At 41.3% G+C, this 23,623-nt stretch overlaps 1 protein-coding gene across 1 annotated transcript in view; it reads left to right on the top strand.

Annotated features, from left to right (window-relative positions):
- Positions 1-254: 254 nt before the first annotated feature.
- The window catches only part of oxct1a (3-oxoacid CoA transferase 1a), a 69,646-nt gene continuing 46,277 nt past the window's right edge, over positions 255-23,623 (top strand). Inside the window, exons 1-7 of the mRNA XM_080765237.1 lie at positions 255-498; positions 3,803-3,911; positions 5,947-6,037; positions 9,533-9,668; positions 9,920-10,069; positions 10,618-10,724; positions 13,103-13,163. Coding sequence (XP_080621363.1) covers positions 403-498; positions 3,803-3,911; positions 5,947-6,037; positions 9,533-9,668; positions 9,920-10,069; positions 10,618-10,724; positions 13,103-13,163 — 750 coding nt within the window. The 5' untranslated portion in view covers positions 255-402. The remainder of the gene's footprint in view (positions 499-3,802; positions 3,912-5,946; positions 6,038-9,532; positions 9,669-9,919; positions 10,070-10,617; positions 10,725-13,102; positions 13,164-23,623) is intronic.

The raw sequence follows: 23,623 nt of genomic DNA on the forward strand, positions 1-23,623 counted from the left end.
GGAACAAAATAAACAATTAAAACAAAACAATGTATGTACAAAGAAATATTGAATATAAATGGGAGTAAAATAAAAAGTAAGTACACGCACGCGCGCACACACACACGCGCACACACGCACGCCCCGCGGTGAAGCAGTTAAATGTTAATGAGCTCGAGTGTCTGTCACTCTGTTGGTCACGCCTCCTGTGCCCAGCCCCGCCCCGCCCACAGCGCGCTCATCACTTGCAGACTGACTGTCAGCCGCCAGGCTCTGCTGCAGCTAATGTTAGCTGCACTGTTGCGAGCCTTCAGTCGGCATCATCCCTCCCCGTCAACACAACAACCCGTGCCTCAAAACCCACGGCCCACGTAACCTCTCCCCTGTGCTGCACTGCTAGCAGCCATCTGACACCTCTAAAACATGGCGGCCTTTAAAGTATTGACGAGGGTGGAAAATGTGTTCTTCAAAAATCTATCTGGTTCCTACTACTCACTCACTACTCATTCCTTGAACAAGGTCAGTATTATTTTTGCAAAGCAAATATTCGCACATTCACTTTGTTCAGATGCAGACCTGTGCGTAAAGTGCGCGGGACAGTGACAACTGAAGCAAAGTATTTCATGAATAAAAATCCTGCACAATGCTGTCTGCTCTTGCATAGCAGCATGAGCTTTTTTAATTCAAATTGACAGACGTTTCGGTTCCTCTGGAGTACTCTGGACCTTCATTTAAATTCGACCAGTGGTAGTGAGCACCGAGGCTAACTGAGACATGTACAGTCCAAATTAAAATAAGGTTTATAATCACTTATTACATTATACATTATTTGTTTTTGTTATCTGTTGCACTGCCAGAGAGGTTGTTGGTTCATCCGTCAACTGACCCAATCAGGCTGTTAGCATATCGGTCAAATAATAAAGTAAGTAAGTCACCTCCACAAAATACATGTGACCTCCCGATTGTCCTGAGATTTGAAACGTTATATGATGCAATTTATGCAAAATCCAACAATGTGTTTTGAATATCCATTTAAATATTATTTTAAATGCAGTATATATTTCAATTTGGAACTTGTAAGTTGTATCTCACTGCATCAACACCTCACAAACATGCACTTTAGTTAGTTGGATGACATTGACGTGTGCTGTATCTTTTTCCAAGAGGGGTGTGTGTGTTAAGTGTTTGATTGATTGATTGAAATATTTATTAACAGTTTGCAGAATTACAGTAGAATTTCAAGCACAACTCAATACAAAAGACTGTGAGTGGACGACCCAATAAAGCATTACACTTGTTTACAAGAGTGTCCACCTTGTTCAATTAATCAAAACATTTAGAGAAGTACAAATAGACACTTCTATATAGCCAAAGAACGGAACAAAGAGTGGTTTTGAAGGAGTCAAGGGATTCTTAATGACTGTTGGTAGGGCGTTCCACATTTTGGTGGCATAGGAGCGAAAATAATGTAGTCCCTTGTTTGAGCCGAATCTGGGTTGTACATGGTTTGTTGCACTCCCTCTGGTGTTGTGGGTGTGCACTTCGTTAACATTAAGGAAGTATTTAGACAGGTACATGGGTATCTTGGTGGTGTATCCCATTGCAAGATGCTGTACTCTGTCGTTGACCCTAAGCCATTCCAGCATGTCAAAGTGGGCAGGGGTGAGGGGGGTGAGGCCAAGTACGAGCCTGACGTGTGTGTGTGTGTGTGTGTGTGTGTGTGTGTGTCGACTACAAATGTTGAGAGAGAGAGATATCAGAGATCGTTCTTGCAAACTTACTACCAGCATGGTCTCACACGAGTCACACAGCTGATGAGAATGTTTCCATTGCAGCCATGTGTATGGAATAGACTCGCACCCATAAATAGACCTGAAAACAATTGAAGCACATCCAAGAGCATAATAAGCTTATATGTAGAGCAACTTTATTAAAGGAATGATGATTCATTTTTCCATCTCCTGCTCTTCTAGTGAAAATGTGTCTTGTGTATAGCCATAGAGTATACACTCCTCTTAAAGATGTTAATAAAAATAATATGTAAAGAAGGCTCTAGCCCCAGAGTAGAATACACATTAGTCCAGTTTATATTTCTGACATCTTGGTTATAACATCTCAGACACAGCCAAGATATGATGAATGGTGTTATCCTGAGATAGAGTAGACTGTTCATCATAAGGCCCCTTACAGGATATGTTGAATTTCACAATTTGAAATATGTTTATAATTTTAAGGTTGTTAAACATTTTCTGGTTTCCAAAATAATTGCAACCACCGTGGCACATTTAATGAGGGAATATTTCTAACGGGGTGAATGTTTCTCTTGGGCAGCCTAAGCCTATACAACTGAATCACAGCCATACTGATATTCAACACAACCTCAAGTGTGATCTTGCTTTTATACAACAGTTTTTATTAGTTAACAGTAAACAGAAAACAACAGATTGTTTATGTTTTTGTAATCATTTATTTCGCTCTGCCAACTCAACTGGACTTGGACTTGTCATATGAGCACATCTTCAAGTATCTTGACTTCCCTTTGTACTTTTTGACTACCATTCATATTTTACCTAAAGGTAATTTGTGGAAGAATGTCCATCTTTGCGGTGCAAAGTTTGTTACAGTGTATCTAAGATAGATAATGACAGACCAATCAAATTACTTGGTTGGAACTAACTGTTGCATAATTAGTTATGCCAAGGGTTAATGAATAAAGCAATAGGTGAGGAATGAGATTCTGTCTGAAAATGAAAGCCCTATGGCCCCAGATGGAGTTAAAGTTGACTTGATAAGAACTCCTTCCTGGTAGACAGTCAGTTTTACACCCTTTACTGACTGTCCACCAGATGGTTTTCTCACATGGAAAAGACAGGAAGGAAAAGACAGGAACTGTCAGGAACTGCCGATTGGGCACTGGCCTACTTGGAACGATGCAAGTTAGAAATGCATGCCCCACCCAGTTATTATGTCCCTTTTATTCCCATATATGGAGTTCTTTGTCAGGCATACCCATCTCCTGCTGGAGTCTATGCAGATGTCAGAATGATGTCAGGCCAGCTCCATATATGGAGCATGGGCAGCGGCCCTGTCCAGAGCCCAGGAAGAGCCTTTTGTGGTGGTTCTGGACAACCGTGGGTCCGACCAACTCGTCACCAGGCACTGCACTTCCTGTGGGGGTGTGGAATGCGTATGTCAAATTTGAAGTTGGTGGTGCTAACGGTTCTCTAGTTACGTGCATTACAGCTGTACAGACGTAAGTACAGACAGATGTACAGAGACATGGTGCATTTATAGATAGAGTTAACATATCTGTACTGTAAATTGAACACAACCCACAACCTAGGGAAATCTGGGCTTCAAAACAGAGTGGGTCGTTAGTTTTACTTTGAAAGGTGCATTACTGTTTTTCATACAATGTAGATGGAATAATGATGCATTGAATCACTAGGGTCAACGTGCAACAAGACATCACACTGCAGGGACAATGCTAAAACCGCCTTGACCCTTTGGTGTGGTTAGGGCTTAAGGCTGTAAATCATAATTTTCAAATGAATTAGCTAATCTTTAGTCATAGTTGAGTGAAATAGTGAAATAATGTATTTTCTAGCTGAGTCTGCGAACTGTGAAGTGGTACAATGATGTCCTAAATCTCTGCTCCCTTTGTTGCTGGATTTGCTCAGCAGTTTTGTTTATCTTTTCATTCTTTGACTGTATAAACTGGATCAGCCCCGTAAGCTGTATATATCTGTTTCCCCCTCGCACATTGTTCTGTTTCTATCCACTCCACAGCTTATACTTAAATGCATTTGTTCTCTTTCCACAGACATGTGGCTGTTACTTTTCCACCACCAGCCAGAGGAATTCTAAGTTCTACACAGATCCCACAGAAGCTGTGAAAGACATCCCAAACGGTGCAACTGTTCTAGTGGGAGGTAATCTGTACAGTCAGGACCGCACCGGTTCAGTGACGACTGACGGTGTCACCCAGTTTATTAAGAGCAAAATGCTGTTGTTGGTGTGTTATAAACATATAGGCCCTCATTTATCAATCGAGTGTAAAATCTGCCACAGATTCTAGTGCAGGTTTCGTAGTACACCCACGTCGCCACGGCATTTATAAAGTGATCGCAAACAGCTGATCCTTCCTTAATTTCGTTCTGACGTTAATAAATGTGACGGCTGAAATCTATCTGGCACGCCCTATGAAATCAAGCCTCGCCCTCGTTTTTGCGACTGAACACATGAAATACGACCTGTGGGAACCATGGAAACAAGGAAAAAAGGTTTCTCCCGTGCCTTGCCCGCCTCACCCACCTCTCTCATACACACACACACACACACACACACACACACACACACACACACACACACACACACGCAGAAGCACACGCAACTTGCAAGCCCTTAAACTGGTGTCTTGTTAAATAAAGAACGAACACCTGCATGAATTAAATAAAGTTGTAGGCCTACCCTGTCTGTTTCCCTCTCACCTCGCTTGCCTTGCTGTCATGTCCACGCACGCACCTACATGACACGTACATCGACATCGCATCGCCATGAATGGAATTAGTTTGTAGGCTGGCCTATATACATTTTACCCATTCGTGCGCAGTGCACGGCGAAGGCGTGATACTGCGCACTGCTGTGATATTAAAGTCCTGTGGGGTGACATGCCTGCATGAGAGAAAGGCTATCATGTCGTCAAGGCAGTCACAATCAACGTTTATGTAGTGATTTGATCATTGATGAACGAATCATAAACATATGGATGAAGGCTTGCCGCTTGCATGTGTGCTGGTAGTTGGCGACGCACACCGCGGTCCCGTCCTCCCGACCCCCGAAAATGATCTCGCTTTTATCTGAACTGTCAAAACTGTCTAAGCACTTATAAATGGTGAATGATTAAGCCCCTTACGCCTATAGCCTGCTAGTACTTACTACAAATAGGCAAGCTGTATGCTTGTCATTGTCACTTGGAAATAAAGGCGTGCAGTCCATTTATGCCTTTAAAAAAATAATAATATCATAATCGCATATGCCGCATCACCGCATGCGCTCCAAAATCATCTCACAAGTGCGCTCACATAACAAGGCCAGTAAAGCAGTGTTTGATTAAGCACAAACTAATACATTGTAAACATGTTATATTGTTTTTAATTGCACGATTTTAATTACTAGTTGGAAATCTCTCTTTTGTTTTTTACATACACATACCGTTTTATATTAACATTTTAGGAGTGAAAACATATGTTTAGATGCCTGTGACGGTGTCAGCAGTTCAGACAAGGCTGCTCCGCTTGTGTACGACAGAAAAACAGCCAAGGAAAAAGCGTAAGCAAGCTCACGAGCAGACGTGGGATTTGAACGTTGTCAAGTTCAATTTCAAGCTTTGCCGGAAATGGTAAATGTCAAAAATGTCGGCAATTTCGGCGTGCACCCATATTTTGGCGTACCCACGGTTGATAAATGAGGGCCATAGGCTAGTGCACTGTTTCCCAAGCAGTGGGTCTCGAATCGATCCATTTGCCGTTCACGGACCAATTTTATGGGTCACGACTCGAGTAAAAAAAAAAGAAAAGAACAATAATTAAGAAGAAGTAGTGAACGTGTTGCTTCGTGCCGCATTGCAAGCTTGTAGATCTAGTTTGTTGTTAGTTCTCTTTTGGGTCTCGACCTGAAAAGTTTGGAAACCACTGGGTTAATAGACTGTTTAACTTGATTGGGCATATGTATGCACAGCCTTGTTCAACCTTGCAGTCAAACAAGTATCACCACATTGTACATTGTACTTATTCTGTGCCATTAGTACAGTGCATGTACACAGTGTATGTGCACTGTGTACTGGGATCTCACAGCTCATATTTATAGTCTCTCCAGGCTGGCACTTTCCATTGTGTTATCTCCATGACCTTTCTCAAAGCATTTGACTTGTTCTATTGCATAACTAATGTCTCTCTTTATATACAGGCTTTGGGTTGTGTGGAATCCCAGAGAACCTTATAAACAGTTTACTGAAGACTGGCGTTAACGGTCTCACGGCAGTAAGCAACAATGCTGGGTAAGTGTGTGTGTGTGTGTGTGTGTGTGTGTGTGTGTTTGTGTGTGTGTGTGTGTGTGTGTGTGTGAGGTTGTTTGTATGACGGTGAACATCATGTGCAGGTACCTACATGCAACCCTAAACCTAAAACACGCGTTGCCTTCCATGGTGGTGGAAGATTTTTTATAAAGGATGTTGTCAAGCCAAAAGCTCTACTCAAAAATCCAAAGTTGTTGTTTCAACAGTAAATGGACTTCATAAAGAATTGTAAGAAGATGTTTGTTTCAATTTGATCATGGCCAGAATCTGCAACCACGGTTGTTTAAAGATTGAGGGGCACAGTGCTATTTACTCCTAAATAATATGAATAACATTATTGTTGTATATCCGGTATAAATATAATTTGTTTCCCTTTTTTCCTTCCAAAAAAATGGCTTTCATATAAATGTGTAAAAGTCTGGTGAACCTATTTTGGGCATTCTTCAAATTTCCAATAATGTTTTTCTACAAGCTCACAGCATGTTTCATTGTGATATGTGTTGTAAACTCAGTACTGGACCCTCGTCTGGTTTGACAGACAGGTAGTGTGTGCAGGCTGGGTGGTGTGTGATAATCCGGTTGAAGTATTCCTTCGGTACGGCGACTGCGGCGGCGGGCCCGGGAGAACAATAACGCGACACGAGACAGTATCACGCTAAAGGTTCACAAAGTTTATTACACAAACGGGAACATATACAGTGCTGGATCGTAATGACATGACAACAAGATATGAGACATAATAACAAACGTGCCTACTGCAGCAAGGCTGACCTTGCTGTCTGAGATGTCTCTCGTAGCCTAACTATAAAGTATGCTACAGATCAGGCAGTACACAATACATATCAAGTACACTGTGTCTCACGTTCAAGTACACAGACATGGGCGATCATGATTATAACAATATGCATTTTATATTAGATTTTATATCCTTGAAGGGTTGGTAGAGAAGAGGCCTTATGTACAACTACAATGACAGGTGCGTAGGAGCCGGCAACCAAATGCGAATCATGAGAGGAAACACACTGTCTTCACTTATAGAGCAGCAGTTTTATTCAGACTTACAACGTTTCGGTCTAAACAACCTTCATCAGGTATCTGATACCCTATGAAGTTTTTGAGCTAGAGCGGCAACAATGCACACTAGTCTGAATGCCTGTCTGTAGCTCATGGAGGAGAAACCTGCAGAACTACCCAAGTCTACTATGCTGTGAAATATTGTTGAATTTTGATCTACGGATATTATTATTATACACTTTATTATTATTTCGGATGATAAAGTTGGCAGCATGAAAACATAATATTGGACTTGGTAGTGCATCTCAAATTCTAGGCCAGGTTGCCTTATCAAAATCAGGTTGTAAGGAGTTTTAAACTGGTCATTTGCTTAATGATCAGTATACCATGAAGTGAATACATTTCACCATTATATCATTATATCACGACTGCAATGTTAGACTGAAACTATTGCTATATTTTAGTGCCTGAAAAAACACAACCAGAAAATAATAAAAGTGGTAATATGGCTTTGCTGAAAGCTGCCAGTATGCTTTAACCAAAGTTGGACTTTATCACCCTTGGGACAGATAGTCAAAATGTTTGCTTTCCAGGATGTACTGTATGTTAAAGGCCATGCTCTTCAACAGTCTAGTCATAAGAGAAACAATACAAATAGGCACATAAAATAAAAATAAAAAAGCATGATAATACATATTTTCTTTCATTTGCTTGGTGAGCTATAGATCATTCTGGAGTGAATGTAGATAGAAACAGTGCTTCTTTATTCTATATAGCACTCTAGCTTTAGCATTCACTCAGAAACAATGGGCTGCGGTGTAATATGAGATGGACAATGGTGCATGGAAGCAAAACTTTGAGAGGGTAATTCCCTACTGGAGGATTACATTGTAAAGACAGATACTGTCATTTTACCAGTTTTGACCTGATTTTATTGGTGAAAATCTACTATAGCATGTTCTGTTTTAAAGAACAAGAGAGACTGGGAGACAGTAACTGAACAAACACACTATAACAACTCACTATCATATTTACAATACAATCATCAGCCCCTTGAAGTGGTTAAGGGCGGTGGCTTTTATCAAGACATTGGCCTGGCTACTTAAAGGGCGGTGGCTTTTATTTCAACATGGAGACATTGGCCTGGCTACTTTAACATGCCTCTGGCTCTGGCACAGGTGTGCACATGGACAGTAAATATTATTATGTCTGTGAACACACCCACACACTACCGTTTTGTGCACAACACATGCAAGTTTTATTGCGCAACAGGGTAAATCATGTGATTTTCTTTTTGTATTCTAAGCACACATGACCTAGATGTCTCGTCAGCTGACATAGGACTTGAGTGAAGGACAAAGCAGGGTTCTCTGTCGTCCTCATTCCACAACTGCTTTGGAACAGTTGCTTTTGAACTATAGATAGAATACTCATGTCTTCATGAATGAGTGTAGTTCTCTTCTTGGCTGGTATAATGAAAAGGAAATATACCAGAGTGTGTGATCATACAGATTGTAGTATGGATAACTAATAGCAAGTAGTAGTAAATGATTCTGTGCTAATGCTCAAAAGTTTGCTGCATATACACTGGTTGAAAAAGTGAGGTCAGGGCACCCACAGGGGTCCTTGACTGAGTTTCAGGAAGCCTACAGAAAAATGAGGGACAGTTACATTTTACCATTTTGTCACTCACTAGAAGTTAGCTCAGTGAGAGAATTTATAAGAATGACTTCAAATCATAGGTTTCACTCTCCACTCTTATTCGACTACACAGTATAGACCAATCTAGTTTTGTATAATTTTGTTCTAAATGTAGTCTAACAACAAAAACTGTCTTTATGGGGTTTTCTTGAAATTCTTGCACAAAACCTTTCAAAAGAAGGATGTGTGGGTCACTGACATGAAAATGTTGAACAACACTGAACTTGTACACACACACACACACACACACACACACACACACACACACTTTCTCAGGCATTCATACATCATACTACAGACATTAATATAGCCTACCGCATAGGATTGTACAATTTTATATAGCCTACATTTAACATTTTGATTGACATTTGTAGTAGGTCAATACAAAAACTGCTACGAGGATAAAACCAGAAAGATCACTACTTTATACCTGTTTACATCAGGTATAAAGTAAAAGGAAAACGTGACAGTTCACCCAGCGCATACTTCCTTTTCATCCCTTCTTCCGGGTTGGAAAAGTGTGACAGGCAGAGCCTATTTGGGGCCTCTGTGATGCGTTTTGCGTCGTCTCGCATGTGTCTATACACTTTTAAAACACTAATTGGTGTGTGTGTGTGTGTGTGTGTGTGTGTGTGTGTGTGTGTGTGTGTGTGTGTGTGTGTGTGTGTGTGTGTGTGTGTGTGTGTGTGTGTGTGTGTGTGTGTGTGTGTGTGTGTGTGTGTGTGTGTGTGTGTGTGTGTGTGTGTGTGTGCGCAAGCACAGTGTGGATAACTTCGGGCTTGGCCTCCTCCTCAAGACAAAACAGATCAAAAGGATGATTTCCTCATACGTTGGAGAGAATGTGGAGTTTGAGAGACAGTATCTGTCTGGGGAGCTGGAGGTGGAACTTACACCACAGGTTGGACACAGACACACACACACACACACACACACACACACACACACACACACACACACACACACACACACACAGCAACATTGGCAAATCCAGCATACCTACACATGCTACGTACATACAAGCCTTGCCTTGAATTAGCTAAACTCTTAAAACTACTATTTTGTCATTTATATTTCATCTGACTGTTGCTCAGTAAATGGCATATATTGTTTGAAAATCTGTTTCTTTGCTTTCCTCCTCCCCACCTTCAGGGTACCCTGGCAGAGAGGATCAGAGCAGGGGGAGCAGGAGTTCCAGCCTTCTTCACAGCCACCGGCTATGGTACACTGATCCAAGAGGGAGGCTCCCCCATCAAATACAACAAAGATGGCACCATCGCCATTGCAAGCGAGTCGAGGGAGGTCAGAACGCAGCCTATTGGCATATTGCTTGTTTCACTTGAAATAAATAAAATAAACTCACCCCGCATCAGTTTAGTGCTGGGGCAAACTAATTGTTCTTCCATGGCATGTCATCTATTTGAATGAATGCCAACCACTAGATATTCTTCACAATTTTCATTTGGATTTTTTCCAAACAGCAGTTTGTTGCTGAATAGAGCCACCATGAGTCACCTGAGTTAAGTGGTGTGTCATTGTTGTTCTGTGTGACAAATTCTGACATAATTGCATTTCTACTTTTTAACCACTTAAGGCCTATATACATTTGCTGATCTAGAAGTTCACAACGTGTTGCATTGCAAATAGCAATGTGTTGTGGATCTGGTATTTTTTGCTGTTTAAAATAAATAAAAACTATATATAAATAACTAAAATAATTACCCAAAATAGGATTAATGTGGTTAAGCACTAAGCCATATAGTTTGCTTTTTCCTTTTCGTCTTGGCAACTTTTTAGAAAAGCACTACTGTAAATAAATACTGCATGTATGATGTCTTGAATATGTGCAGGTGCGGGAATTCAACGGTAGGAACTACATCATGGAAAAGGCTATCACTGGAGACTTTGCTCTGATCAAGGCCTGGAAAGCCGACAAAGCAGGAAACATTGTCTTCAGGTACTGGAGCCCACATGTTCCCTTACGACAGTGTAAATATTTACTTTTCCTGTGGTTCAGCTACTTCTCACCTCAGAGCACGTTAAACTTCTCTTAATCACCTTGTCATGTTTGCACCATAAGCAGCACGTGCTTGCAAATTCAGGCCATTCAGTAATGGATGGTATTATTTGTAGGGGTGTGGGGACAGTTATTTCTTTCATACCATGAGATGAGATCTGTAGTTCAAAAGGACGAAGTGTCACATTACATACATAATACTGTAAATGGATTTAGTTGGTTTTGACCTTTTGGTTTAGTCACTTAGTTAGTTTTGACCTTTGGTTTAGTCAGGGTGACCACCACCCTGACTAAGAATCAACCTGGGCACCTCTGTTTTCTTGTGATGGCAATATAAGGCCAGGCAGAATGTGGGGGTAGGGTGTTAACATTTGTCATTTGGGAGCCCGGAGCCCTGTTGTGGGGCAAGTGAGGGCTATAGACAGACACAGATCAATCACTTTGCTAGAGTGACATGACAGAGATTGTAAACAGTGACTTTTCCATGCTATTTCATACCACTTTATTGACTTAGAATTGTGCAGATTTGCTCATTTCATACTTGTACCATAACAGAAGGACTTTAGAAGGAAGGATATTATTGTCTCGACTATCAAACAACCAAGTATCAAGTATCAAGCAAAAATGTGCACTCATGGCGCATATAATGGAGGCAACAGTCGAGCACTCATCATTTAATCTGAAGCGATTTTTTAAATTCCAAGTTTTATATAATCTGAGGTTTCTATTTTAATTGGGTGTATCGGTTCAGGTTGTGATTCTTTTGCATCTCCATCAAGCGAAAAGCATGCAAACTTCGGCCAGCAAGACAGCAGACTTTTGGTGGAAAGCCTGGTGTTCCGGATTAATTAATTTAGTTCCGAATCAACAGTTTGAGCACCCACCACAGAAATAAACATGGCATGAAAGATTTCCTGCAGATGTTTCGCTATGGAAGCAAAGCAATTAATAGCATGTATAATAGCTCGTTCCTTCAATAAGGTAGGCCAATGCACTTGTAGCCGTGAAAGTGGGCTGTCAAAATCATCTTTCCATTCTGTGTGTGCATAATGTCCCCGATTTTGCAGAAATAACGCTCTCTTCCTCATAGCTTGTCCTTGTACGGTATGTTGAGCGCAAGCCTCGTCTTTTCATTCGTTTTCTGTTCAATCTTTAGTAGGCAAATCAGTAAATTTACAAACGCAAAGCGCATGAATTGTTAGCTAGATTCTACAGCGTTCAGCTATGGTTCTGCTTGCCCCAGAACAGGGCGAGGGGTGGAGATCAAAGAGATGAGGGCTCTCTATGACGAGACATTGCTAGAAACTAGCTAAGAATAGTTTACTTTGGTAACAATATGCATCTCAACCAATGCGTCTCAACCAATTAGTGGTCCATGACATGGTTAGGCCTGCAGGTGGACCATGGGAATATGTAAAAAAAAAAAAGTAAATAAATAAATAAAATTAAATGTATTATGTTAAAATCATATGTCATAAGTCCATCAAATTTAAGAAAATATTTGAATTTGAATGGTTTGAGGGAGGAAAGCTTTAAATTATATATTATATATTATATCCTGTTAATTCATTGCACAATACTACGGTGGTCCTTGGACCACTAGTTGAGAAAGGTTGAAGGTAACATTAATTTAGCTTTTACTGTAAACTCTGCCTGACAACTCATTCAGAACAGGGACTGTGTTTCATATCTGCCTCTCTTGACAGTCTGTGGATTGGAAGTACTTTTGGAATTGAAGCATAAGCCTCCTCAAATGACAACTGATATGATGATAATTAATAACTCTGTTATTAAGCTTCTCCAAAATAGAACCAAATAAAATGATGGGCAAACAAATCTTCACTTTCCTACAGTACATTACTAAAGACATGGCCAGGGGGAACCACATACTACCACCAGTGATCCACGTACCACCAGTTGAAAACCCCTGCTCTAAATTGCTGAAATGAGCCAAGCAACAATACAAATGAAATGTGTGAATGACACATTGTTTTTAAGAATGGCATTTTCTTCCTATTCATTGATATTGCTGCAGTTGATGCAGTTCAGTCTTTATTCACAAGAGAGCAGTGTTTCACCTCAAGTAATCTACAAGCCTTTTCAACAGTGTTGATTACTTTTTTAAGCAGCTCTGAAAAGCAGACATGGGTACTGGGTAGTCCTTATTGTTTTAAAATTTTCCACCTATATTGATGTGCTGTGCGTTTGTGGTAAGGTCTTCACTGTCACCTCTGTTTTTCAGGTTTTGTTTTAACAAGTGACTGGACAAAAAAAAATCTGTTTTGTTTATAGCCACCTCTGTCCTTCTCTTCGGACAGGAAAACGGCGAGGAACTTCAACCAGCCCATGTGCAAGGCAGCCAAAACCACCATAGTAGAGGTACGCATATCAGACACAACAATCATCTGTCACGGTGCACAGTGATTATGAATAGTGTTAGTATTAACCCATTTTGGGCGGGAACCCCTTTTGGTTATGCTATGAAAAAATAGCAGACCTACAAGCTCATAGCGCGCTACGAGCTTGTAGGTCTGCTATTTCTTTTTAAATCGAAGAACGACTGACATAGAAACATAGCTTTTTCAGAAAACTGTCATTTTCAAACAGAGATTTTTAGAATCTGATCTCAGGTCAAAATGGGTTAAATACTCAATAATATACCGGTATATTAACCGAATCTATGCCAAGAACGCGGGACCTCGTTCTTCTCTCCATGACCCGCCTGTGCCAAAATGAGGGAACTCGTCTTTCTTTAAATTGATTTAATCCAGCAATTAAAAAAAAGGTTTTCTTTAATTGCTTTTTTTTGCTTTTACTCACATGTTAGACAGCCTCCACACGGATCTGACATGCACGTGGCCGCACGCACGCTTAATAGTACCTTATCTCAAAATGAGGCAATTTTATAAAACCTTATAAAAGTCTTAACTTTCATCACGCTAAGAAAGTGAAACCATCCCACGACGATGCATAGCCTAGAATGAAGATTTGGCTCAAGTATGTACGGCTATCACTTCCGGGGCGGGCGGAAGTGACCCGTCTTGTAAGCATATAGCATAGCAGCGTGGCATTCAGACACGCTGACATTCCGGATATGTGGCTACGGCGTGCGGTTATGTTAGGTTAGGGTTAGATTCTTTTGGCACTGGCGCCACACTGTGTCAAATGATACGTATTTCCTCAGGACACCAAGTTGTGCACCTTATTATATACTATATGTATTTTATGGATGTTTTTTAATCTAGACCATGAAGAGAGCATGGTGGAGAAACTGCAGAATAGCATCAGGAAAGACTCCAATCCAGATGCTTGCATTGCTGACAGCACAGCACACACATCACGTAGCCTCCGCCAACACCACAACACACCTATTGTTTCGATTGAATGATTTTAATCTGTTAAAGGTCAGGTTTTCGCTTATACATGGGTTATTGTGGCACTGTGGCAGTGGTGCGTGGTGTGTGAGCAATGGGCAACACTTGTGACTAATTTAGTTGACTTGAAAACAGCGCCCTTGGGGCATGTGCAGATTTAGTTAGGTAGTTAGCAGTGTTGTGTTATTTGTGGGAAAATGTAGTAATTGTGTCCATGTAGTGAGCAATGAATAGTGGGTATGATTATAGCATGTTGGAACATGATTTTGTGGAGCTCCCTCTGGTGTTGTGATTGTGGATGGCGTTGACATTTTGGAAGTCATTTGACAGGTACGTCGGTGTCTTTGTGGTGTAGCATATCTTGTAGACCAGGCCCATTGCAAGTTGCTGTACTCTGTCCTGTACCCATCCCAACCTGGCAACATGAGCAGCAGTAAGATGAGTTGTAGGAGTAAGGCCTGATCAGTTTGTTTTGGGATGTCTGGAGCCTTGTTTTTAGGGCATGCATGCATATTCAAAGTAACTTTGAATGAGTGCTCAATGTATTCTTACTGACCATTGAGGAGATCCTGACAAAAACATAGGCCAAACAAAAAAAATAATGTAAAATTAAAAATTAAAAGTAGACGTTGAGCATAAACCGATTTTCTGTGGAAAATATTGAGGCAATTGGGCAATTGTGGTGTGCGAGCAGGCAGACCTTTTCTCACACACGGTCTCCCTAGCCGCCGCTAATTGTAGTAGAGACATTGGCTGACTTTGTCCTGGCTGAAAACTTAATCAACCTTCTTGATAAAGAGAAGTGCAGAGGAAGATGACTGTTTGATTGGATAGTTCCAGCACCATTATTGTTTATTTTGCTTAAACCATCCATGATGTGTGTTACTTGTATCATAAGTTACCAGTTCTAATCCTTATCATCACTACAAGTGAAATAACAGGACATACGTCTACTAAATCCTTGGATGGATCAGTGGTTGAGACAAAATCTAATGCTGCAATTCTACAAAACTTAAAGTGATCTGACATTAGAGAAGCAAATCTATGCCATATCTTAAGGCCTGGATTTGAAGAGCGCTCACCGTTCATTGGCTCCATCCAAGGACTGGGCTCCCCTGAGGCCTTTCGTCATACGCTTCCTGAGATTTCAGCAAAGTGTGAAACCCCGGCAGGCAAATCCAATACATGCTCTAGAAATTTGCTTCTAGTATCAGGATTCCTCAAAGGCTAAGATGGAGGGCACTCCTTCCTCAAGTGTAAATGATTATCGGATATTCTGCTGTATCTCTTTCACTATACACCCCAGGTGTATTGCACATTGCAGTGCATCCAAAACCACTAATACTGCCATGGATATTTATGTTATGGTTAGTGAGCCTGTTTTACACCTCCACTTGGTGAACATTATACTGGTAGACTGTCCTAGTAGTGGTATTATTCATTTACTACAAGATGCCTTAAAGGGACACTGGTCTCCCTTCTTTCCTGGACTACAATTCCCATAATTCTTTGGTGCATGCTCCTCCTTGTGATACACACATAAAGACCCCCAGGAAAGTGTTCTAAAGCTTCTAAACGTCATTAACATATCTTTTTGCAAAAAGGGTGAAGTGTCCCTTTAAGTTTTAGAGCCTGTGAGCCATTTACTCTCATTGTGTCTTTGACTCTTTTTCGAACTGTGATTCTGGGGAGCAGGGGGACATGTAGGTAAACAGAAATATTGTCTGTCTTGATTCTTTTCTCACGTGTGCATGCATGCGTGAGTTGTTGTATAGACTGTGATCCCCCCCCTGTGGCACCTCACTGAGTGCATTTTTACCACTGAAATGAATGCTACTCTTTGTACTTACAGACTTCTGCATCACACACAGGATACATTTCATTCCATCTGTCTGTTCACGATATTCACAGTACATTTGCAGAAGAATCCTTGCTGCACACACAGCCTAGTTTCACAGTAAACACCTCCAATATAGAAACTATCTGAGTCAGAGAGCAGCAGGGAGGAAATGGACGTGCATGGAAAAACAAACCATGAAGCTCTGTGTTCCATTTATGAGAAAACCTCTCCATAATAGATGCATTCCTGCCCGGGCCATGCTTGAAATGCTGTTATTTCCTTGCTGGTGTGCCTGCCTCCCTACCTATGTACACCTGATCCAGAATGCAGTGGCACAGCTGTAGCCATAATATTAAAGTTTGGGCCCGGGCCGGCCTAGCTGTCTGGGCACCTAGGCTTAATCCAACCTGACAGAGTGTCATGAGTTCGAGTCCCAATCCCGACGACCTTTGCTGCATGTCTTCCCTCCACCTCTCTCCCCGTTTCCTGTCAACCTACTGTATATCTATCACTAAAATCGCGAAAAGTCCCAAAAATATATATATAAAAAAGTAAACGGGTATAATTTTTACCCCTAAGGGCCTGTGTGTGTGTGTGCGTGTGAGTGTGCGTGCGTGCATGTAAAATATCGTGATACAGTGTGACATCAGAATGAAACATTTTGTCGCTTTTATTGCTTTTGTCTCGCTTTTATTAGGGTCCAAGGACCCTAATAAAAAAGGATCCCATTAGGATGTCTGTGTCTTGAATCTGTTGACGGGGAGATGATGGGAGTGATCCAGGGCTCCAGACTAAAGTTTTTCACCAACATCCCGGAACCGTCCCAAAAGATAATTTGAACCGTCCCAAAGTGAATGTATTCAGTCCCGATTTATTTACTAATGTGAGGGCAGAACATATAACGGTTATTTAAAGACTTACAGCATTGCTTTTGAAAGTGGCAAGGAATCATAATAGGTATCAAGGTATCATAATAATCCTTGATAAATGCATTAATCCTTGAAGTAAATGCCTTCTTAGAATCTTTAGATCAGCCCCAGAGGGGTAACCACATTTTTTGGAGGGGTTGCCAGTTGCATTTCTGAATATGTGCAAAGTAATGAAAATCTGAATAAAAATAAATATATCCTTGTGTTCTAAGTTAATATTTTAGTAAAAGCACAGTCACAATACAGAATATTTAGGTAATTAGTAGGTAAAAGCTTTCAGTCTGCTTGTGTGGCACTGAACTTAGTTTTTCACTGACGTTCGTCAGAACCTCAGGCTCAGACACAGGGCTGATCAATGCACAGCCTCAACTTGCCCACTGTGATCTTCTCACTTGCGGGTCGAAGTTGTCAGTGTGGGGTGTTAGGGTAACACCACTGTGTGATATCTTTTCATGGATCTTAACAATAGCGACAGTTTCCTTACATATATTTAGTTTAGTTTAGTTTATTAGTTTGTTTTTTCTTTCCATACAAAACATTCTTAGTTCATCAGTTTTTTTCATTTTCTTATTCTGGAAAAAAAAAAAGGTATAGACTGAAGCCTAGGCTTATTACGTCTACCCTTATATATTAAGTTTTGGCTGTTATCATATGAATATTTTTGAGTGGTGCAACCACTCTTATAGACAGCTATGTGTGTGGCTGGGTCTGTCCCTGTGTTCGAGCACGAAAATAGCGTTATAGCGTTGGTTCACCACCAAGTGTCACTGTTTCACAGCCTAACACACAGACACACACAGGCCAGGGGGAGGGCCAGTACAGTACAGTACAGTACAGTACAGTACAGTACCACTCACTTCAGAGGGGTCTGATTTTTTTTATGTGGAAAAGGGAGGGGTACATCGTTCTCTGCAGGGAGCGCTGAGCCTGTGTGAATGGTCTGTCTACCTGTTCTTCTGCCTTGTTTTAGTTTATTTTATTTTTTTAACAATATATTTATTGCATTTTTTGACAATACAACAAAACAATACACAATACAGACAATACAATACTATTACTTAAAAATGAAAAACAAACAAAAAACAAAACAATAACATACAGTACATACACATATAAGTACAGTACAACAAAATAATGGCATTTGAATGGTAACAACAACAGAGTCAAACAACAAACAAGACCAAACAGCTGCAGAGAACACAATTAGACAACCTCAGTCTCCACCATTAAATAAGACAAATCATTAACCGTAATATATTGGATAAAACTTCCCCATATCTTATCCAACATCTTCTGTTTATTCTTTAAAGTATACGTGATTCTTTCCAGAGGAAGACACAACGATAACTCCCTAAACCACTGAGCAATTGTTTTAGTTTATTTATTTATAGTTTTATAAAAAGTTATCTCTTCAAATAACGCAGCATTTTTCTGACTGCTACATGAGGGTACAGACTGCTGCGCCTGTTTTGTGGGTTTCTCTCTGCAGTAATAGTTTGCAGTAATTGTTTGTGGCTGAAGTGTGTTGCCGCTGCAACATTTATGCAACGCTGCTAGTCTTATGCTGCCCGTATGCGCATGATTATGTACATTTTCAAAACTCCTCTAGTCCCGAAACCGTCCCGGCTGAGATAATTTTATGTCTCAAATAGATATTTTATAGTCCCCGGGACGTAGGGACCCCCTTAGTCTGGAGCCCTGGAGTGTTCATGATGGAAACAGCAGGTCGTGGTTCAGTGTCACACCATGACAATGCCACATTTTCTCTCCAAAATAAGTAATATTGTTCCTCCTCCCTCTGACGCAAGCGATGCAGTTTGGTACAGTAAAGACTCTTGTGTGACGTTGGAGTTGTGAGGCAGCAGGGAGAGAGTGACATGAATGATGAAGCAGCTCAACTCAGTGCAGACGAGACGAGGCCACACAAACCGCCAAGGACATAATTTGGTGGGTTTAATCATGAACCGTCTGCACGAAAGGAAGGAACCATCTGCTCAGGGTGTCTGTACCAAGCGGAGGGAGTGGTTCTGAAACACAGCCATGAGACGAGGGCTGTAGTTGGACTGCATAATGACTAAATAATTATTTGTCGCACATGTCAATCCCATGCCTAGTTTCTCTGGCTTACATTTCCCAACCTTGTTTGAGATCCTATCACACCCACATCAGAAATCAAGTTAAATGCTTTGCAAGAAAAAAAACATCCAATATTTTCCATGTGCCAAAATCAGGCTGCATCAGACATCTGTCATTTCTGCCAGTAGTCTTTGACGAAGTCTCTTATTCGCACGCCTCCTTTCAATCTCTCGTTCCAACAAACAGCTCTTTGAGACGCTTGTCTGCATATGAAATGAATGCTTTTTAGCCAGGCGGCCATCTAACGTGAATGACAAACAAATTCATGGTTTTTTTCATGGCACATTCAATTGTGAAAGAGATATTCACTGAATTTAAATTGGTTCATCCCTCCAAATTCTGTCATTGGTTTTCATCACTCTCAAATGGTCCATGATCCTTATGATTGTCTTGTATACAGAAATGAATCACTTGAAAATAGTATAATGTACTTATTTTTGAGTGGTGCAACCACTCCTATAACCAGCAATGTCCGTGTACACCTATGTATGTATCATATGCACATACATATGTGGTCATGAGCACGAGTATGTCACTTATTAATACCAGTAGGGGGCGCCAAAAACAGAGAGGGGTAGTGCTGTGCCTTCTGCCTGCTAATGAGAGAGAGAGAGAGAGAGGAAGGGGGGGGGGGGGGGGGGAGAGAGAGAGAGGGGAGTTGCACCACTCGGTTCACACAGGTGTGATTTTTGATTAAAGCATAACATTAGGCATCAGTTAATTCATGAGATATAGCCTCTGTCTAAGAGCTCAGACACCCATTATTGTCGGAACAAGTTTTGTCATCAGTCCTTACTTATCTGCCACCTTCCCTCTGTTGTAGCAGCGCACACAACACGTGAACATTTTCTATGAAACCGCACAATAAAGTAATGGGACTGAGCAGCCAGGTCCATTATGAGCCTTTAATGCCTGATAGTGAAGCAGTTGTGGTTGTCCTGGCTGTAAGTTGATCTTTAGAATTCAGAGCATGACATGTCATAAATCTGGCGTGTGGTCAGTATTGATCCTGCTGCGGTTGTACTCCGAAAAGACTGTGACCAAAGAGACGCCAGCCATTGGTCAGGTGTTTCAGAGGCCACTGCATACATATTATTCATGTTCTCTCAGGGCACAGTTTCATGCATGTGCATACAGTAGATCAGATTTGGCTTTGTGTTTGTTAAACTCTTGTCTGTGTGTGTGTGTGTGACAGCTTCTATGGTGTACGCCTAAAGGAACACTTTTTCAACCATTTTCAACCTTATCTTCATGTAACTGGTAACCACTAGTGATCATTATAAGATGGCACCATTTTTGTTTGGTCTATGGCACGATGTCCGTCTATTCAGTCTGTGTCTCATTGGTGGATTATTATTCAGAAAACTGCTGACATCAATGTGGATTCCAAGCTAATAGAAACAGCCTTTCTCTTCCTGGAAATAAGTTATCATGCTGCAATAGAACTCATTGTTCTTACATTAATACAATTGGGAGGAAGAGAACGCCATGCAGGGCAGTCCAAGTCTGTGCGTAATGAGGGAGATATGAGGGAGATAGGCCTTATATTAGTTAAATGTCAGTGGTCTTGGGTGCCTAAATGGATTCGTACGCTCTCTGTGACAGGCAGACGTTAGATTTTCGGTTGCTATCGTTAGGGATTGGGAGACAATACAGCCATGGCTGACAACAGCAAATGAAAGTAGTTTCCAAGGGTTATGTAGACTTTTTAATTAAAAACTGTGATGTCCTTACAACCTCTGTCATTGATTCAGATAAGACCTGAAAATGTATATGACGATCCAAAACATTACTGATGCTTGACTTGTAGCCTATAATGCCAGTGGTAACACTATAGATCATATAATTCGGATAATATACTTAAACATTAACCTTATCAAAGCACAGACATTGTCATTGCCGTGTAATCATTAAACAATTAAATGAATTATATGAACAAATAATATACAGTATTCTACTGTAAAATTGAGGAACATGTCATTTTAATAACATTTGATTACAAATAATTATTTGTAATCAAGCAATTATTAGATCATGACATGCCATAGAATGACAAAAGAACAAGCTGACAGTGTAAGAAACAAACTTTATTATTATTTCTTTATTTGTCTGTCTGTAGATGTGGAGGTGGATTTTTATTTCTTTATTTGTCTGTCCGTAGATGTGGGAGGTGGGCGGGCCCCCTCGTTTTTCTTGGTGTGCTCGCGTTGTGATTCGCTTTTGGCAGGGTCGTTTCTTGTGTGCTCTCTGGCAGGCATGTTTGTGATTGGCTTTTGGCAGATTGGGGCGGGGTGTGGGGCACACTGAACCCAGGACCATGATTGGCCGCCCAAGCCTGAACTCAAGTCCAGTTCTCTAAGACTAGGGTTTTAACTATACTGCCATTGACCACCCACTGCGTTTTCGTGAGCTGGGCTGTGATAGCTCCTCCAGCATTCTTACTCTTCATCATCGACGGTCAGCCACACCTCCTGCGTGCACAGGGGGCACGTGGTCTTTATCATGTCGTACAGCCAGTAGTCCACACACTTACTGTGGAAGGCATGCGAACACGGCAGGGCCCTCAGCATGTCTCCTTCCTCGTACTCTTCCAGACAGATGGCACACACGTCGTCCGCATCGCCCCCTTTCTTGTGGTTGTGGACAGGGAATCTATTTAGCATGTGGCTGCTTCTCCTACAGAGGATATACTGGACCAAGTAATTGGCTAGTATCTCATCTCCGCGCATGAGGATAACCCACCACCAGATAACTCGCCCCATTATGAGCCCAACACATCCCAACACAAGGAGAGTGAAGTCATCAGATTTGAAAGATCTCATTCTGATCGATTCAACAAGGCTCACGTTGTGAACAATGTCCATCTTGCACTCTGCTTTGTGGGCGTTGGGGACCCCACTGTCAAAGTCGCAGTCAGAGCTCCGGATGATAACGAAGTGGCTGGAGGAAGATGGGTCGGTGGGCACACAGGCTTTCTCTGGCCATGCACCAACCAGGACACACTTCACTCCAGCCATGAGCGGACCGATGTCTTCCTTTATCTGCAACAGATAAAGGAAGTCTAAAAGCAGGAGAGTACAGATGGCGAACTGTTTAGTGGATGGCATCGCTATGCTATATTCATCATAATATAAAGATAGGTTAGACAGAGGACATTTATATCATCTTCTGATGTCACGCTCATGTCACTATTCTGATGTCACGCTCATGTCACTATTCTGATGTCATGCTCATGTCACTATTCTGATGTTAGCTCATGTCACTATGACTCAGCCATAACCATACAAGGAGTTAATATGGAGTGTGTTGTCCAAGCTCAATGTGTCATCATGGCATCAGGCACAAACCAATCAGTCAGCTCCATATATGTCAACAATGCCCACGTGGTCATATACGGATGAAAACAGTGATCTCCATATATGGGCATAAAAGCGCAAGCACTGACAGATGCAGAGATCCGGTTGTCCAGAGCCACTGATCCAACCGCTATGCCAATTATGGTCATGTGCATATTTCAAACACGTTCCGTAACCGCCGATTCCAACAATATACCCATATATGGTCAATTGGTCATTCCAATATATGAACATAACTGATTACATCACAGATCTACATATTCTGGCATAAAAGAGACAAGGTCCGACAAAGATCTGCATATATGGGCACAAAAGGGACACAGACAGATGGGTACAATTAAGGGTTCTCTGACAAAGCCCCCGACTCTGACACAGAGTCACAGACATAATTTGGTCAGATCGGCAGTGTGAGAGGGCCAAGTAGCCGCTGATGAAACCACACTTTTTATGTCTTGGCACCAAACATGGATAACCCTACTATAAATGCACAAAGTCTCTGTACCTCTGTGTATCCATCTGTAGTTCACGTATCTCGAGAACTATCTGACCGACCGGTTGTCCAGAACTGCCGATCGACCCCTATGCCACATATATAGCCATGTGCATACCAGGGTTTCCGCTAGCAATTTTCCTGGCCGGCCAACGTGCCCAACAACGTTTTATTATTCAGAGTAATAATAAGTGTTAAATTAGTGTTAAAGTGTTACATTAATCGGCCATAATTTAATACACAGTGTTTATGCGAGTGTGCACCACCCAACCATTAATTTGCTACAGCCGAGTAACCCAGCGCACTTTTTTCACCCACAGATTCACTCTGCGCTGTTCCTTTGACTGTCCATAGTCTATAGTTTATATCAAAAGTCCATACAAATATTTTTTTAATTACTTCCTGAAAACGTGCAGCGTGATGATGTGTAGAGATACACATTGATAAAAGCCAATAAAAATGAAGCTCACCCGTTTAATTCCCCATATCTGCGCATCCGTCCAGCACAGCTGCTACTGATTACAAAAATCCTCCGTTTTTATTCCCATTCAAGATAACATCCAGACAGTGTATTACTCGGTTTCAACTTAATCATCACGCTAAAATATGTATCTGAAAACATTATAGGGTAGAAATAAGCCACATAACCGTAAACTGGTACAGCTGGCCAACTATCTGACTTGTAAACAAACACACACCATGCTCCTGCTTATA

The sequence above is a fragment of the Protomyctophum bolini genome (assembly GCF_963924005.1).
Source record: "Protomyctophum bolini genome assembly, chromosome: 6".
In the NCBI taxonomy this organism is placed as follows: domain Eukaryota; kingdom Metazoa; phylum Chordata; class Actinopteri; order Myctophiformes; family Myctophidae; genus Protomyctophum; species Protomyctophum bolini.